Source organism: Rhipicephalus microplus, chromosome 3 (assembly GCF_043290135.1).
Source record: "Rhipicephalus microplus isolate Deutch F79 chromosome 3, USDA_Rmic, whole genome shotgun sequence".
NCBI lineage: Eukaryota > Metazoa > Arthropoda > Arachnida > Ixodida > Ixodidae > Rhipicephalus > Rhipicephalus microplus.
The window spans coordinates 166714518-166734492 of NC_134702.1; the positions used below are offsets into that span (position 1 = coordinate 166714518).

Consider the following 19975-nt stretch of genomic DNA (forward strand, 5'->3'; position numbering starts at 1 on the left):
CGAAGGTAAATAACACGTTCAAACATGCTAGTCATGACATGGAAGTTGGGCACGGCAGACTTTACGTTCGCCTCGTAACGTTGTGTATAGTTTAAAGAGGCATATCAGCTTTCCTAATTCCTGCTTCGCATATCGCCGATTTCCACAGTAGGTGTGATCTGCCAATTATTAGTCCACATGGATTGTGAACACTTTTTGTTTCCACTTTATTTCACTTACTGTAATTATATACTTCAAGTCAATACTGCAAATAATGCACCCTATGCTTGACTTTGTTTCACGAGATGCTAGATTTGCATGGTTGGCTCTAGGCAATTTTTCGCCATGAAAGTTGCATATGGTGCATATTGCTAGGTGAAAAGAAAAATCGTTTGCCTCAAGAAGTGGTAACGGTGTCCATTGGCTGCACCGTCAGTGACGTCAATCACCTTTCAAAGCGATGCCGCCTAGCCCTTTTGCAGCAGTTTCAACTTATAACCTCCACGTGGGGTGGGCATGGAAAGCATGGACGCCCGAACAGCCAAATAAATTCCAAGAACAGCGCCGAAATCTGATCAGTGAGAAAATTCATGTTCATCAGGCCTATGCAGCAATCTGGGTACAAAAACAGGCCATGGTGGCGAAGCGCAAGCAACAACTGCGCGCCATGCATACGCCAGCCTACCCAACCAAAAGTAGCACCAATGGCGAACCGAGGAAGGGGCCTTGCAAGCAGAGGAGCGCCAACATGACAATGGGAAAAGCGCATTCACCGGGGATGACGCCTACTTTTGGCGGCATTTGATGTTTTGGCGGCAAGTGTGATGTCTGCAATCACCTGTAGCAACAGGTTTCACGTTCACTGGTGAACCATCTGCACGGAGATCTTCTGCGGTGATTTTTTTGTCCATTGAAGCAGCAGGTAATGACTGGGGAACATGTATGTCTTAGAAACGTAGTAAACAATAGAAATAATGATAGCTAGCAGACAATGATCGCAGTATTAAAAGTCATTGTAATGTAATTCTAGGGAGAGAAAACGGGCAATAAAAACTTGTCACAAGCAAGAACCAATTATGCGACCTTCAAATGGCACGTCGGATGCTTTACCAACCTATAAATGGTGGCGGCCATCCCTTCGTCTACCTAATGGGGTTTATATGTATATTGAAACGTGGGAGCGTAATTCAGCGCCATCAGAGAGCACACATAACGTCTAGCTGTGTTCTAGTTATGGTAATATTTAAAGGTGTACAAATATTAGGATAACGTTCGAAGTTATCTCCTTCATGTATGAAATTTGCAGGTTAAATCTTTGCTCATTTCCGTTCTGAGTGAGAGCTATTGTCACTTTTCATGTGCTAAACAGGCCGACATATTGGCATTCAACCAGGCTCACATACATTTTGGCTGAAATATACCTATATTTCGAAAAGTGACTTTACTAGTTCAGAATTGTTCTGTTCACTAATGTATCTAGAAATCTCCTATAACCATGAAGTCCTACGTTTCTAACACTTTGGTGATTATGTACGTTATGTTCACGTCATTCGAGCAATCGAAGCTCACGAATAACTCAGCTACTTCAATTTCTTGACACTACCGTTCCACAACTTTCGACAACACTTGTGCGCTTGCTGTGCGGCGGTACACTTGTACCGCCGCACAGCAAGCGTTACTAACATGAAGGCCACACTTAACATTCCTTCTCTTGCCTCTCGCAGATAGCTTTCTCGACTATGCTTCTTTCTTAAAATGTATTACGACAATCATTTGCTTCGATCCCGTTTCATCGCATCTCCTTCCTATGCTCCTGCTCGTGTTGCCCACCATCATAATGTTTGCATTCCATGTCAGCGTACCACAACGTACAATAACTCATTTCTTCCGAAAAACTGCGCTGATTGCAATCACCTACCTGCCTTATTGGTGACTATCGCAGACACTCATCTTTTCCGCAGTGCACTTAGAAACCTTACCTAGAACGTACACCCCTACGTCTTAACTGCTTATCTTCTTTCCTTTGTGATGGTAATATGACGGTGCGTGTGCTAAAGTCAACTCGGAATTTTTCCACTGCGATCTACTTTTGAGTTCTTGCATATGTTCACTTTATATTCGTATTGTTTATTCGTATTGCTTCTTAGCAGTGTGGTTTTCAGTTGTTTTCACCTTATACTTGGTATTGTTGTTAGCAGTGTGTTTTTCAGTTTAACCACATTCACCTTATACTTGTTATTGTACCGTAACATGCATGTCTTGGCTCATGCCTTTTTGCTGTTGGTTTATTTCTTTGAGTTCCCCGTTTTCTTACGTGCCTTATAATCCACTATTTATGTAGCCCCTCCCCTCTGTAACGCTTCTTGTAAGCCCTGAGGGTAATAAATAAATAAATAAATAAATAAATAAATAAATAAATAAATAAATAAATAAATAAATAAATAAAAACAATAGTTGCGATGGTGTGTGGCTGCGTGTACAAATATAAAAGTAGCCAAAGTGCTACTTCAACTGCATATATATTTCCTGGTATGCGCTATCAGGAACATGCTTCTCCCGCTGATTTGCTTTTATGATGGTACGTGTTCCCACCAAAAGTTATGGCTAACAAAACATAGGTTCACGTAAACAGCTCCTATATATGCATACCAGAAAATCTGCTCATGGGTGATGTCGAAGGATCCACTGTCCTTGGCGTGATGCAAGCTTCGGCCGGCTGGCAGCGAGTAGCCCAGTGCCGTCCCCACGCACAGCGAGCCCACCCAGCAGGGCACCAGAGACATCAGAGGTCTAGGCCATGTCCGGTATTGCTGTCTCGGCCGTTCGTGCGGCGTAAGCTCAGTGGTGTCTGCCATCTTCTCAAATGTGGTGCTCCTGTAGTCTTGAACAGAGGCCAGGCGGGATTCACGTGCTCTGGCCTTGGCCCTTTGCTGAGCGTCGGCACCAGCCAAAAACGCCCTGGACGACGATCCTGGTGGCCCGCTTTTGATGCTCGCAACGCTCGTTCGCGTAGGAGCGTTCGCTGGCATCGTCTGTAACGATAAAGAGCAACCAAAGACAAGCTGGTGTCACACAGAATTGCAGCCTGGCTGAGCACGTTCTTCTTCTTCTTCTTCAATTTCGGAAGACACGTCCAATAACGAATCTGACTAGAGTGAAGCTGGCATCGGGATTACAAAATTATGGTCCACCAAAAATGATGCTTCATTTTTTTACAGAGGAGCTATTACATACTATTTTTAACCAGATTGTGGCGTGCGTACACAAAAAATAAAAAAACTATGGGGCTGCAGTCTTTTCATTGACCACAGCAGCGCGTCTGTCCTGGCTGATACTGCTTGCAAGGTTCAAAACCTTTTGAAGAATAACGTTTGAACTAAACGTGGGTAATTGTACAAATTGACAAAGTGTTTCTTTTGAGCAAAATTCGTGCCCGCAGTGTGTTTAAATTAGTGTTGTTAACCGATTTCCGGAAACACCACATGCCAAGGTCATAAATACACTCCTTTACTTTACAAAACTTTTTTATTACCCTACGTTTCACTCTAAACCTAAAAATATCTCCGTGTAACAATGTTAACGTACAGACCTCACTATAGGACGCACAAACGTAAGATGTTTTAGCCGGCAGTGATTTCTGCTGTTTGTAAGTCAGCTTTGAATAAATATTAAGGAGCATGAAAGACAGCATATTGGAGGGAAAAGCGTTCCGGTATTTTGTATGGGAATAGCATTTACTCAAATTATACTTCATTATGTACTGGGCGGTCGACGTTTACGCATTTACGTTAACCAAATGGGTGGCTGCACGTTCAAGTACCACACCTACAAAAATACGCCCTTTCACATCGAAACGCTTGCCTCACAGCCGAAGAATTTAGCATGCTCAACTACTCGGTCACTGCCTTGCATGAAACCTATTCCGCGAAGGCGTCGGATCTGCCAAACAGTGTTGCGGTGTTCCCCCTCAGGAATTGGAATGACTCCGTATTCATTCCACATGTTCGTGGCACTGGATTGGAATGTGAACGAAGCTTGGAGGAATGAAATGGGAATGGAGTTGCGAATTTTTTCTCCGAAAGTACAGCATGTTTTCTTCGACGCACAGTTTGTCAAACCTTAAACCCGAGTAAGCCAGATCATTGAATTTAACATTGAAGCAGTATTTTTGTTAGCTTTGCTAATTACAAGAACATTACATTCATGAGCGACGTACCTACTACAATTCTGTTATTATATGACTGTGTTGCTCTGAAGTCTTTCTCTTCTCTTTGCGCAAACGCGGCGCTGTGTCTTTGGTGTCCATCGTGCGGAACTACGACGGCCGCATAATCCTGTTACGCCTTTTGATCGTTTAGATACGAAGCAACTTTGTGGTCGAGCCTGTTCTTTTTCTGCACCGTCCACATCTCCACTGCGCACGTGCAAAAACTGGACCATGCTTCCAGAGGACAGCAGTACTGGTGACACCGTCACTCCCCTATAGAACAAAACAATCAGCGTGAGCTACGCTCATTCTCCTCCGGGCAACGCTACCACCAGCACCCTCACCACCACAATGAGTGCCACCGGCAGCAGCCATGATTCTGCGACTGCTGCGCAGAAGAGGGGCGAGCCGAGCCTGAACGGAAGCGCGCTGTAAAAGCCGCCTGCAAGAATCCACAGAAACAACGAGGGCTCGCGCAGCTGAAGTGCTACATCAATACCCCTAAGGTGACATCGTAGCGTCATCCGCACTCACCTAAGTCGATGTGCTCTGCCTTACCGAAACATTGTACACTGCAAGGCCCACCATAACGAATACGATGTAATCGTCTGCACAGAGAACGCGGAACTCCCCAGTGATGGTGTCGGTATCTACGTAATACTGTCACGTAAAAGAAGAGGGGTAACACACACAGTAATTTAATGAGGGCGAACTTGTGCCCAGTAAAGTAGCTATGTCACAAAGAAGAGTCTGCTAAAAGCGTTTCGCCTACGTGTCCCTTTCTGAACAACTACTCCGTCAGTCATTCCGGCTCGTGCTCGTACACCAGAGGCATGCGCTGCTCTGCCCAAGATGTGTGAGCAGGCGCGAGGCACAGTAGACGCCCACATAGCGTCTCGTCAGTTGCGAGACACTGTAGACGCTCACATAGCGTCCCGTTGGTCGTCTTTGTAAAATAATTAGTAGGAGCAATCTCTGTGGCAATACCACTGCAAACCACAGTAGATGCCCACTTACTCAAGACCAGGCAAAGTCCCAATGAAGACCATGACGCCGTAACATTCTCAGCAACTGAAACTAGCAACATCGTCCTGATGACAGCTTACCTTGCTCTAAGCCTATCACGAGGGCACGTGTAAAAGTAGATCAAGAAGCCAATGATGCACTATTAGACCAAGTTGAAGGATCACCCATTTGTATACTCACCGGAGACTTTAACGCAACATGAACGAAGATTTTTCTACAGCACATGGTATGCCGTTACGCTCTCCGGTATATTTCGTACGATTATAAACTTTCTACTACAATCAGGAAAACTTGCATAGGCGTCGTCTTCTCCCACTTCAAGCTACAAACTTTGCATCAAGATCGGCAAGACAACCCTCCTTTCACTGCCCACTTTATGGATTACAAGGCCGTCATACTCAAGAGGAAACGAAATCCTCAACTTAAAGTCATCTACAGTAATTATGAGTAAATAGAGGACATCTATAACGGCCACTGTTTACGGAACTTGAATTCTACCCTTGAGCTGCTTCGCATGTTAACCAAGGCTCCCTTTACGAGAAGATTTCTGTAATTCTTTAGATGCGAAACGTGTTATGAGCAAGCTTGATCCAGTGGCGTACGCGCTCCACAGCGCATGCGCGTCCCCTCCCTCTCACTCTCTTCTCCTTCGGCTTCTGCTCTCTCGCCTCGCAATGGCGTACGTATGCTCGCTCCCCCTCTCTCTCCTCTAGGCACACCCTTATTGCACATTCGCGTCCCCACCTGCTTTCTCGTCATGGAACGCCGACGCAGGTAGCGTCTGCTCGCAATTTTCTTTACTGAAGAAAGCAACTGCACATTTGGCAAAACCGTGCACTGGCCACTCATATATATGCATTGGATATTCACCTCCAAAGTACTGCCGGTGAGAGATTTATTCTGTGCGTTGTTGAACAATAATAAATTTGCACCGTGTGCGTTAACAAAAGGCCTATCTGACCTCTGTGTCCAATCGAAGTCTTCTATCTGTCATCTCCCATTAGCAACGATTGGCACTTTCCAGAAGGCAACAGTGGTCCATCTCAGCGTGCTTTGCGCCTCCCGCTGTTTCGCTCCTGCGCAACGCCGCGATGAGTGCCAGTGTCAAAGCCGCCGCCAGCATAAGTGCTATCACCCACTGCACCCCATCTACGCATAGTTTTTTTAGAGGGAGATAGTGTAATCTTTTAGAGGCGAAGCTTCTTACGCCGTGGGTGGTACATCCCGTGTTTGTAGTAGTAGCCACCTGTCGTTTAGTTCTTAAAATGTCTGCTGGGTGGCGCTACTTGTATATGTTGAATATATGAATAAAAGTTGTGAGATAGGGGTACTTGGAGTATTCCCTAGATGGATGGACGGACGGACGGACGCACGAATGGAGAGACAGACGGACAAATGGACGCACGGATGGGTGGTCAGACGAATGGACGGATAGATTCAGGGACGGACGCATGGACGGCCGTACGCACGGATGGACAGATGGACGCACAGACGCTTCGCCCCACTCATTTTCATTCACTCCGTGGAGTGATGTTTTCCCTCGGCGATGTGCCAGGCGCCTACCGTATTCCCTTACGTTAGTCTGCCCATTCCTCAATTTCTTTTTGCTGCTGCCGCCATCGGTGACTCGGATGCATATTCAAAAAAGCGCCTCCCTAAGTTGTGTTGTGTATTGAATTTGACGCTGAAGCGATGCTTGTACCTACAGCAAGATTTCGTGTACCAGCTTGTGTGCCGTCTCACCTCACAGTACTGCCCTTCCTCTTGCAATACTGTACCCTTTGTCTAGACAAAAGAGCGCCTTTGCTCAATGGTTCCCACTAATACCTCCTCAAGAAAGTGGTTAATATTCGATGCACCACCTGATCTCTATCTCACGAACAGTGTAGTGTTTGGCACAGGTAAATAACAATTGCGACAAGGAAGGCACTGCAAATCTGTGAGCAGGCGACCATAGAAATTTCTCCTCACCCCGTTCGCGCTTGCGAGGCGCCCTTGGCAAGTGTGAGTGCTCACAAACAGTGTAGCTTGGAGTTACGTATATTGTAAAGCACAAACTTCCCCATCGTTGCACTATTCCAATTATTACAAGCAGATCTTGAGGACGTTGCTCCCAATAAGCCAAATCCTCGTTTTCCTCTTATTCAGGACCCCTGCAGAAGCTTGACAAAACTCTTTACTTTTTTTCAGCACTACTTTGGTCAGCCTAAAATTACTTTATGTCATCATTTTAGCATGAACACATTTCAGCCTAAATAATAAAACTTCACCAAAACATTTTGACCATGGAAATGCTGCAGTAGCGGGAGAACTACTCCTATAAGAATAGCTGGCTGGCTGAGCTGAATGATATGCGCCACGAAGTTGCTATCCCGCAACCGCAGTAGCATGTATTGTGCACTTGGCGTTAATTCTCAACTCAATGAAGTGTCGAGCTACCTTACATAAGTTGAGGAATTACAGGTATGGAGTTGAACTGCTGGACCAGTTACGGGGTTAGAATGAGCTAACTTTTTTTTTCATTCTGTGGAACTGAAAGGAATTCCGGCAAGTTCTAAATTCCTGGAATGAAACTGAAATGGAATCGAGGCGGCCATCCTGCAAGACTGTCCAAACATATAGAGCTGATGCCGCAGCCTAAAACCAATGCCATGAAGCACAGCATCGTGAAACGATGGTGGTTGGCTTATAGTGCAGCACGTCCCAAATACACTCAGGTTATGAGAGACGGCTCAATGGAAGGCTTCGGCTCGTTTCGACCCCCTATAATTTCTAGCAAGGACTGACGTCGTATAGTTCCCGGCTTCTCTAGCATTTTGTCTTTGTCTAAACGTGACCACTGCAACGGGCATCGAAAGCGCGCATTTGGATCAGCGCACAGGGACATCATGAGACATAAGTCGCAAACTCGCCTAAGCCAACGGGCTGCAACAGCACAGTCCAGTCCCGCAAAGATGGGACCCAGTGAAGAAAATAAAAGCGGTGGGTAAATCGTACAAATTCAAGCAAACATTGCCACTTGACAGAATCTCTTTTCAATATCATATATGGGCCATATATTTGAAATTATGACTTTTCCATATCATTTACCGGTCATTTTTGAAGGATTTTTGTTGCAACATTCTTGGCTCGAGCGCAGGTCATACCCTCCACTGCATCCAAAACTCACAAGAGTCGAAAACATTTACTACAGGTGTTTTCAAAGCAACATGTTCACCCACGGCGTATACTATTGCACCGTATGAGGCAAACGTTGCACAGCTACATCTGTCCTCACTGCTATGTGGCAGACACTCTGGGGGCACCTCCTACTGCAATGCAAAGTAAGCGTCTAAAGACTACAAGCAGCAGAACCAGATGCGGACCAAGACCTCCTCAGGGAAGCGTGAGATCCTGCGATCTCCCAGCCGGACCTGGTCTAGCAGCGTCGACTCGTCGCTTGAGGTCGGCGGGCTGTCCAAGCCAGAGGGTTCCTGGAATAAGAGACCCTCCCACCTTTACTCACAAGCTTCACTCAATAAATGTTTTTCTCTCTCTTCGCGCTGATGGTTCAGTACATGATGGACTCCCAAGGTGTGCTTCACGGAGACGATGTTTTAGACAACTCATGCCTGTCAAATCACGAACATACTTCTAAAAAAAAATTAAAAAAAGTTTTTGGGGCGACCACAGTCATTTGCGGGCCACGGCCTGTAAACGCCGCTGCATGCGGGTCCCAGGTCACGTGTTCGAGACCCCCGCCGTGAGCACTGCACTAATGCGTTAGCCTCACGCCCTAATTACCACCCATTCTTAGTGCTTTGGGAGTGTCTCAGCACCGCAGAGACTTGTTTTTTTAAGCATAGCCACCAGGTGTGATGCATGTGTTTACTTGTAAAGGGGTCATTTTTTGAACCCAACGTGAATTTCATCTAACACTATTCAATGGAACCTTTCATGTTCTCAATGCTTGCACAATTACCAAAAGGGGCGCAAAAACGTATGTCCAAACAGAAGGCATATTCACCGTCTTGTTTTGTGTGCAGTTTCTCACGCAGGTCAATCCGGCAGACTATAAAAACCTAGAAGACTGAAATTTCAACATCACGCAACTACGCGATAAAGTTACCATTTATAGGTTTTCACACAAGGCGAAATGAAATGCCGGCAGTTACACTGAACAGGATATTGAAATAAGACAAAAACTTGAAGGTTGCTTCAATTGAGCTTTCACGAGTCGGACGCCATAATGTAATCGGGTGTCGTGCAAATCGCCTTCTACATGGTTCTTTGGCAGAACCCCAGCGTGGGTATGTATCACAAATTCCAGGCTCTACTTCTCACGGCATGCCTCGACAGCGCTGTAAGCAAACGAGTCACTGCACGTAACATTGACAGTTTCGCAGTCTTCCTAGAATGCTTATTGCAGGTTGGCAAGTGCCAACTACGCCATAAAATCGTTTTTATTTTTTACGAATCAACGGAGAGCCCGCTACGCGTCATTAAGCAACACGTACACCTGCGGAGCTATTGACTGTTCGTGATTTGTTTACTAGTGTTGGTGTTCCCATTGTTTATGCACTTTGTTAAAGGACCCAATTTATTGCTCACAACCACAGATGCTGACACCAACAAAGGCAACAAACTTTTTTGAAATGAGATCTTTTAACACGATCTATCGCGTTAACAGCCATTCCATGTTACGGTTTTCTTCCGGTTCTTTGGTGCAGTTATGTCAGCAGTAACATTCGCTTACTTAGAATCCGTGAAAGAGAATGGAATATGGGGGTGGTTTTTTCAAATTGTTTTCAGCACTTGTTGGTTCTCCGGGAAAAAAAAGGACACCACCGCTGATCCTGTCCAGCACGCACACCAATGGGCGCGCTAGCTTTTCCAGCGGTCAACCTCGCTACCGATTGTGCGAGCTCTCTGCATCACTATAGAGTAAACGCGAAACTACATCTTGAACACGTTTTACATTGTTGTTGTACCGATTTTTGTGAAAGAGGATCAACAGCGTTTTTTTTCGCAATGACCTAATATTCCTAATCACCTATACTGTGCTTTGGCATGGCGCATAGAAACGGTGTCCTAACAGGAGAATTTGAACTTTCTCACGAAATTCTGGTTGGCGTTTGTTATTTTATAGTAAATATGAGGAAGAGTGTACGTTTGTCGTATTGGTGATGTAAACCAAAAACAACATGAATTAGTACAAAAAGACATGAAGAACATGAAAGACATGAAGTACATGAAAAAAGTACAAAACACGGCACCGGGTAAATACGACAAAAGTAATTGCATTATAATATACGAATCTGCTTGGTCACTCACTACAATCCTGCGCACACTGCGCGCTACAGTGAAAAACGCGAACATCGGTGTTAAGTTTCTCCACTCGGCAGATTTAAGCGTCCGCTACGGGCGCTGTCAGCGGCCGCCACTTTTCCGCTCGACGACGTTTTCTGGCCTTGAACTTCAGGCGAAGACACGCCTTTGACATTGTCTTCTTGGAGATCGTTGGCGCGGGAATGGTGATCATGAGGGAACTGGGATGAGACTGGGGACAACGCACGCGATGCTTGTTTTCCGGGCGACGGCATCGACAGCTTCGAATGTACGGGTGATCTACCAGCGGAAGCTACTTGTTTCGAGGCAGGGGGCTTAGGCTTCTCCTGTTTCTTCTTTTGCCCCTCTTCTCCCTGCTGCGTGGCTGAGGATTGGGTAGGTTCGTGGGCTGCCCGGAGTTTCTGGGGTCTATTCTTCTGTCCTTCCAGTAATATTGCCTCGAGGGAGACAGAGTCGGTATCAGGAAGAAGGAAGAAGGCGCCGATGCCGTTCACGAGAGTAGAGCTGGCCGCGAAGAATGCCATAAGCGCCAGCGAGGTGGCCGAGTAGCTGAACGTCCACACTAGGCTCATGATGGCGAGCGCCGACGCCCAGTAGAAGACACAGGCTGTACCGAAGTCGCAGCCACCGCCTCGCAAAGGAGACAGTTCGACGGCGAGCGCCCAAGTGGCGGGACCAACACCGATCGAGTATCCGACGCAGAAGGCGACCTGCAAACAAAGACCCGGAAATAGCAACTTCTGGGGTTTGAACGTTGTAACGAATGCATACAGAATCCGTGTAAGTGGCACTTGTTTCGAAGCTTGTTCTTGGCTCTGCTTTCACGAGTCTAACAATTCAAGGACCCCCTCATTCACACGCTGGCTGCTCAAGGCCCGTAGATACAATAATGCATACAGTAATGCATTGTTTCAGCTCAGCACCAATCGTGTCGATTGATAACGATAATAGGTTTAATTTCCTGGCATTGCTTGAAGCTTCTTCCTTTCTATTTGTCGTAGTGCGCGCCTTCTATTGTATTAGCCTTCATTCCGCTCATCCGTTTTTCCAGCTGTGGGTAGCTAGCCGGTTCAAGAAATAACTGACATCCCTGTATTTATGTTTCTGTCTTCCTTCCCCACTGCAAAAAATAAGGTTCTCAGCAAGATATAAGCACGTATTTCGGCACTGGTACACGCTCCTAATACTGGTACACGCTGGGATTAACTGGCACTACGGTGAGCGCACTGGGAAGTAGCTCGGTCACACAGATAGGGGCGCTGGCTTGACCGCTGAAACGCTGGCGCCGACTAAGAAGCGCTTGAAACAATATAATTTTCACTGGAGTGTGCTGTTGCAGACTGGAGAACGCACTGTTTCTGCCAGTGCCGCATGCACGTTTATCTAGCGTGTGCAGCAGTATGTTTTTGTATCGTCAAATATAAAACTCTTGATTCGACGATATGGACAGATGCTACCCTACCATGTCTCGAGCAGGCCTCCCAATTTGTCGCTTGGCAGAGATAGCGAATAAGCACAAAACGTTCGTGATGTGTGATTTGCGAAATCATTGTCATTTTTGACGTTCTCTTTTTTAATGAGGGGGAAAATGTCGTACATGAAGCAGCGAACTCGGAATATTTCTTTTTCCAGCACATTGTATTTGTATTTTGCACGCAATGTCAATGACAGCGTTAAATATTGCGGTGCATGTGTGTGTTGCAGCAAATATTACACTTTTTTTCGAGTCACGCCCGTATACCAATTTTACATCAGAGACGCATTGTTGTAACGATTCAATGTTGCAGTGTTTAAAACTTTAGGCAATAGGCGGTACCCTTAAAAGAAACGGTAAATTGTTCACGCTTCACTGTTGACGAGACGTAAATGAGCTCTCTCGATCACTTCAAAAACTTTCCCATTGGAGCCGAGCAAAACAGCTGTCGTTCGATATCGCCACACCGAAAATGAATGCCTGGCAATGCTTGTCCTTCTGCTAACTTCAGGTTCAGTTTAGATAATGGTTGAAAATATTCTGAAGCTCAAATGCAGAAACTTTAATCGCCGCAACTCAGCTGCCCTGAAAGCGGTTTTACCATAGTGCCCCGTCCCAGCAAGCATTAACCCTATCGTGCCAGACGCGTCGGTGTACAGTTTACCGGCGCTTCTTGCTTTAGATACACGCATTCTTAAAGTTTAAAAATGACTGTAAATTATAATTTACACGTGCGTCAACATCAACCATTTTTCTTTATGTGCGTGGCCCGTACAACGAGTGATGACGATCGACGCGTCGCGCTTTCAGCAAAACATGCAGGCTGTCACCGAAAGCTACCGGTCGTACTAGCCGGTACGTCTCGGATTTGTATGCATTTATTGATTGATTTGTGTGGTTTAACGTCTTAAAACCACCATATGATTATGAGAGACGCCGTAGTCGAGGGCTCCGGAAATTTCGACCACCTGGGGTTCTTTAACGTGCGCCATAACACGCAACTTCCAGTTGGTAATTCGGTACGCGTTGATCTGCTACAGTGGCATACGTTATCAGCGGATCATAATAGTATTTAATTGGGCGGTTTTTTGTTTTAGTTGTAGGTTTTGATACAACTGCTATACTCTACACACTAAACCAACTTTGACCCATAAGGGTGTCAAAAGGGTACCGACACCCTAAACACACCCTTTGAGCACCCTATTCGCGTCTCAGCACCCTACAAGCGGAACCTAAAGGGTGAACACATCAAAAGGGTGCAAAAAGGGTGCAACAACTAATGGGTGCTGATGACAACCATTAGGGTGCGCCAAAAAACTTTGTGAGTAACGTGGTCATAGAGCATAACCAACAGCTTTTAGAGGTCTCCTGGTTAGACACCATGGTCTCATTAATAGCCCCACCGCAGTAACGGATATCTGAATAGCGATAGTGTCCGGCTGAACGTAAGTTCTGCACTGGTTCTTGCATTCTTGCTGCCTTTTTCTCGTCGCCTCACGGCCATCGCCTCACAACCTGGCACGTGTACTGCTGCATTGTTGTCGCTTGCGCGAGAACACTGCTTATTATTCAATCATGTATACGCACATATGTGTCGAACAAGTTATCACAAAACCTCTGTACACGTTGACAAGTACCAAGAACGATAAATTGCTATCAAAGAAAAAAAATCGACAGTAAGCCGACAATCTGTGTCTGCTTCTACACCATTTATTGTTTTTCGGAATAAATATGTGAATTTCTCAAAAAACTTTGTGCTCATGCCATTATGCGCATGTCATTCGGTGACCGGCAGGCGTTCTTTGGTGTTGAATAAAGCCGCAATTGTTACTGGGAAAGAAATATAACGTCTGTCTTGACTGTGCGACTTGTAAGCATGAAGCCGGGTGGCATGTTAGTTGGATGAATAGTCATTTTACGAGCATCTAAACCTATCTCCTTTTGTGTAGTGGGCAACAAATTTAACACAAAATTACCGCCGCCGTCAAGCACTGCTATAGCACATCACGTTTCTTGTGCATTGTGATATAGATATGTTATCCTTTCGATCTGAAGCTTAACTGGAAATAAAACAGGGGGTGGTATATTACATAGAGTACTCGGTTGGGGATTAGGAGTTGGCGAGGTTGTGTCCTGTGTGTGGGCGTTTTTTTAATATAGTTTTTTTTTTCAAAGCGTAAATGCGTTTCGTTTCACTTCTTCCATAATATATTTATTTATGGCGAATAGGCTCCCGCGTTCTCACGCTGTAAATACGTTTGCACTGTGTACACAGCACCTCCCAGAAACATCTCGCTTCAGCGTCCTTGTATGCAGAGCGATACTGGGCCCATAATACGACATGGCACTGGAAGCTGTTACGTGGTGGCGCTAGGTTTCGCAAAAGGTTTCTACTTCTCATTCCTCCCGGTTTTGCGTAGTATCAGAAACTCTGAAGACTGGAAGTTTCCACGGTGATTTATATGAAAAGGAAGTTATTGTGCACCGATCATACAGCAAGCTCACAGCTAGGCGATGGACGGAAGTAGCAGTTAATGGCCTTACACCCATCCTAATATTGCTACAAAATAGGACTCTTGGCCTGGCCACACGTCGCACTCAGTTGGCAAATCATGGTTGCCATAAATGTTTTTCGTAAATAGTACTGCGTGTAAACAGAGAGCCCAGTCAGCAAAGAGCTGAACAGAAAATACGCGCATTTTCTATCACACATTCGCCGGTACACTTTCGATCATCTGAAAATGCGCAGATGTTTTACACACTCGAGCGTACATTGCGTTTGAGGCACGCCATGTTCATCGGAATGTAATGAACTCTAAGCAGCTAGAATTCACATAGCACTACGGCGAAGAAATCATGACTGCAATGAAGCATCTGTAATCATCTGCTTTCATTCAATAGAACGGAAATTTTAGCCTCCAAATCCCATAGAAATTAGGCCGCTGCGAGATTTCTTAGCTCGTTTGGTCAATTAAGCTTAATAATATCGTAAACGTTGCACTACTGTTTCAGGTACCTGCGATGACATAACATAAAGTACCGCTTTTATGCTCTAAATGTATGAGATTGGCCGGTATGGCTGATCATGCGGAAGGATTGAAACCAGAAGCGCTAGTACTTCATATGAACAACTTCACCGAAGTTAACTTTCTGGAGTAACGCGTAGGTGCTAATTAGTGAAGATGTACTTCAGTCATTTTTCTTTACCAGCTTAATTTTTTGCAAGGCCTTATCTCAGCCAGTCATGACGTATGACAAATCATTAGTGTAGCCAGCTGACCAAGTAGAAAACAGACGGGAAAAAAAGTTTCGTGAACTGGTTCCCGCGGACCTAAAGACTTGTTCACACCGAAGGCGGCGCGGGAAAGCAGGCGAGCCGGCTTTTTGAAGCGGCAACGGGGTGTGTACGTGCACCTGTTAGACCACACGCGTCGCTGGGCTGGCCGCACGGATGAGGAAGCGGGAATCTCCCGCTTTTGCGCACGTGTTGCTATCACGTGACAACGTTTTTCTCAAAGGTTGACCAGCGCCACTTTCGCACCTCTGGCAAAGTGGCGAGCTTCAACGACGGCAAAACGTCGCCCCGTGAGCAATCGCGCTTGCCGCGTCGTTCTCTGCCTGCTTAGCCACCTGGAGGGGAGGTTTTCCCCACTTACCAGTTTGTGACTTTATCGTTTCGGCCACCCACCCTCGATGTGAATGAGCTTTTAGTCAAAGGATCCCATAGCTTGGCTCCAGAACTTAACTGTTGGGCTGTCTTACAGCAGTTGTTTCGTGTAGGAAGAGCCGAAAAATATCATCATCATTATTTAGCTTGTTTTCTCTTCGCTCTCCTCCTCCTCTTCTGCTGCTCCACTCCCAAAACACGTGCGCCCACTTTTGTGGAGTGGGATGCAATAACTCTAGTGGGTGACTGATGAAGTAAAAAGGAAGAAAAAACAGAAAGAAAGCGAGAGGTAAAGTGAAAGGCAGAACGAAAGCGGAAAAGAAACTGTTGGTACTAAAGAGTTATGGGTCAAGCGGCATTAAAACGCTCATTTCCGTGACCTGAACGCGAGCACCTTGACCACTTGGCTATGTAGGCATGCCAGTAGAGTATAGCGTAGTCTTGTCTAATGCAGCGTATCAAAGTGGTGTGAACAAATAGTGGGGGCGAACAGGAGAGATGTTGAGGTGGGGAGAGAGTAAAGCGTGATATCGAAAGGGATTTACAGAGATGTCAGGCAGATAAATATAAAGAGAAACAGAAAGATGATGCAAGCACTGAAGATAAAAATAAAGAGAGGGAGAGGGAAATACAAGAACGACAAAGAATTATACAGCGAGAAAAAGAAAATACGTAATCAGAGCAAGAAATAATAGAAAAGTAAAGAGAGTCAAAGAAGGCGACCCAGTACTCAGGACATCTCGCACTGAACGCAGTTCATTGTGTGGCGCGATTCGTAGCCCTCCATGGGTGCTCAACTACTGTCACCACGCTGCGATCAGCATGCACGTGTGCAATGAATTTCCCACTGAGGCTTGAAGAAGCGGCAGGAGAGTTATTCTCGCCATACCATTTCACGCAATCGTATGTTGTCGTCAGCAAACGCATGAGTACACACGCTCCCACAAACAAACAAAGCGAGAACAGAAGTCCTCTTCTCACTAATTATTCGATGGTGACTCAATGATCACTCGATCACTCTCCTAGAGCGCAAAACCAAGAGACATGAAAAAATAAATGAAATGTCAAAAAAGTACCAAGCACTGAAGGAGATTTGAGCCTGGACCGTATGTGTGGCAGTCGAGTAATCTACCTCAGAGTGACGCTGGTGCTCAAACTTACTCGCGAGAAGACACTATATATGTGTGTATCATGTCCGGCAAGGAATTGTTCTAACCTATGGTATATTACGTGGAATTAAAAATAACAACCAGTCATCATGCAATGAGAATTGGGCAGCGAGTATGTAGCTTCATTCTTCCCGCCCACTGCAAAACACTCGGGCACAGTTGTTAGTAGTCATCAGCCACATGGAGTACCAAGAAAGTGCGCGTACATGTGTAGCGGGTACCTCGTTTTCCCACAGAAAGACGAATTTGTGATGTTCTTTTTCACAAAAATTTGGATTTATGACGTAGTCGATATTTCGCAGGAAGACAAGACTTAAAACACTGTTGCTTTCTCCCCAAGACGATGCAGCACTCAGCCTTGAGATGAGGCAGTATCATAATCATCTGGGATTTTTTTTTCTTTTTCTCGAACGACAAGCTCAATCAATAGGCATTTTACAGTATGGTTATTATGAGCATTTGCCACCCCCATAGTATAGACTAAGCGATGAGCGTGCAGGCGAGTCTTTTTGGATGGTCTCAAACGTTGCAGTTCCAAATGTTGCGTACTTTACACGCCTGGGTGAGCAGATGTCCCAGCTCGCTGTCTACGTTCCCATGGGCATTTGCGAAGGCCAAGTACTTCCCAGTGCCGTCATGCTGCCCACGCAAATTATCACCGACACCGCCAAGGGCTTCACGCGGCCGAAAATGTCCAACATCTGAGAGGCCAGTCCGGTGCACACCAGCTGCATTGCGAACAAGAAATAAATTTGTCTTGAATTGAAACATTCAGTAGTAACTAGAAGATAAGAACTTTGCATAAGATATTGTGCAGCCTACTAACGCAGAAATGGTGTGGTCGTCCAAGCTTTCAATTAAATGGTGCGCCATGAAAACACGGCAGTGTGCTACCCTTTAGCGACATGACTAGATGTATACACTATTTTGTTTCATTCCATATGTGTAAATAAAGGTAATCGTAGATACCAGGCCTTCTGGTCGACATGCTAACTTAAAGCCCTTTGCTTTATGTTCACCCCGCTTGACGTGCTTTCTGGTGACCATAGTACAGAATAAATACCACTTTATCTAGAAGCATGAGAGATGAACATGCAGCGCGAAAAGATCGTTAGAAAACGGCAGCAGCTGAAAGAAATGCTTGTTTAATGCGTTCACCTTGATAAAAAGTATTAGTGTCGTCGCATATTTTTGTGACGAAGAAAAAATATTTGGTTTATGTTAGAAGTAAACACGTGTTTTGTGGGGTTGGTTTGTTTGAGTCGACAGTAGCTCACCAACATTGAATGTCTTTGGCTTTATGGACAGTGGGATCGATTACACGTGGCTGGTATTTTTAATAATCGAGCATGACTCTGAGTGTTTTGTGAGGTTATGTCAACGTATGCCTGGTTCAACAGTCTTATTTCAAATCAGTGAGCTTAGGTTCAGAGGTTGCTACTTGTGCAAAGACGTCTGAGATAACTTTGATAATGACAGTATAGTCGATCTACTCCATGGCTTGATGTAGAGAGTTTGTCAGTGTGCACTGCCGCTGTTAAGAGCAGCAAGCTTAGGGTTGCCTGAAAGCATCTGTGCGTCAATTGTATGGTGGTTGTATAGATTTGTGGCTCACCACAAGTTTTCAGCAGTTCCTTTTTTGCTACAAGCCCACATAAGGAATAAGTCACGTTCGTACCTTCTCTAGGGCGTTGGTTTTGCATTTCGGAAAGAAATATACCTCCTCAATGCGCAGGGAACGTTTCAGAAGAAAGATAATGCAGAGAGATACTACAAAGTGTGCTCTGTCCTATCTTTCTGCTCTATGTTTCTTCTACACGTTCCCTGCGCACTAAGGAAGTATATTTCTTTCAAAAATGCAATACCAACCTGCCCAAGTAGCCATTCCTTTGCGATGGTTTTTTGAGGAAGACTATCCTGTATATACCTTTCTCTTTAAAAAATGCCTTACTTTGGTGTCGTCTTGGGCCCTCTTTCCTTACCACGGGAAAATTGGCCTATTTTTGTATGTTGCAGCTAGGAATTTTCTGTGCCGTTGCTACTAGGTTTACAGTGCCATGCAATACATCAAAATAAAGACAAATGAACGTATTTTTGAATGCTTTTTTTATTTTGAAACAATACAGGAAATTTATTTGGCGCAAAAAATTCGTATACAATAAAATTTTAAAATTTTCAAGAATTTTTTTAATAAACAAAACGATATCTCCGACAATATTTTTCTGAGGAATTCTGAAATATACAAAATGTTTAGTAATCACAGGGCAACATTATTTAGAAGAATTGTTAAAATTGACGAAGCTGTTTTTGAGTTACGAAAAAATTGCCTGATGCATAGCGAAATAGTGAAGTTCTGAGTTGTTCCTACGCGATATTTTTTTTTTCAAGAAAAAAAAATTTCAGCAAAATATTACATACCAAAACGTAAATACTAAAAGTAGGGTTTGAAAGGTACATTTGACGAAGGAACAGGCAGATCTAAATAGGTAACAAAAATTGACAAACACCAATAATTAGGTTTGTTCACAACAAACGTCGCAATGATATACTTGTATCTTCCGAGTAAAAAATTATGGAAAGTTATGAGAGATGCAAAATATTTAAAACAGCGTATTGGAGTAGGATTTAAAAAATGAAAGTTATAGCTCAAGAACTTTTCGAGCTATAAATTGTGCACTACTGCGGAGCGTCATGCCGAGGTCGATGCCCGGATCCCTCTGGGGTCGGAAGTCTACGTGTCTTTATGCTGGAGGCAGCACATCGCGCCCAAATGAAGTAGACACGCTAGAAATACTAATAATATGTGGGACACATACAGAGCAAGTCAGCCAGCTCCAGAACACGATAAACAAAACAGAACGGGAAAACCAAACTTACTCGCGACTAACAGCTGACGTTCCCGGCTGATCTGATAAAATTTCTTCATTGGAGCTGAAATCCGATGTCACCACATCGTTGTCCGATTCCTCACTGCTCGAGAAATCCAAAATATCGCTCGTCGAAGGGTCGGCATCGAGCGAAATCGCTTTTTTCCGAGCGCGCGTGGTTTTGGATGTTGACGCCATCACGCGGATCACGTGCGATTCAACCTTTGAGAGGGCGCGCGCTTTAAAAATCACCGCCAC

General features: G+C 45.0%; 2 protein-coding genes across 2 annotated transcripts in view; both read right to left on the reverse strand.

The window, feature by feature from the left end:
• LOC119183397 (uncharacterized) overlaps window positions 1-19975 on the reverse strand; it is a 75107-nt gene that overhangs the window by 34892 nt on the left and 20240 nt on the right. Inside the window, exon 5 of the mRNA XM_037433695.2 lies at window positions 2629-3011. Coding sequence (XP_037289592.2) covers window positions 2629-3011 — 383 coding nt within the window. The remainder of the gene's footprint in view (window positions 1-2628; window positions 3012-19975) is intronic.
• LOC142804007 (uncharacterized) lies at window positions 10299-19866 on the reverse strand. The gene is made up of 3 exons (XM_075890465.1): window positions 19728-19866; window positions 17400-17578; window positions 10299-11250 (listed from the first exon to the last, which is right to left on the reverse strand). The coding sequence occupies exons 1-3, from the start codon at window positions 19774-19776 to the stop codon at window positions 10576-10578; spliced, it is 903 nt and encodes a 300-aa protein (XP_075746580.1). The 5' UTR covers window positions 19777-19866; the 3' UTR covers window positions 10299-10575.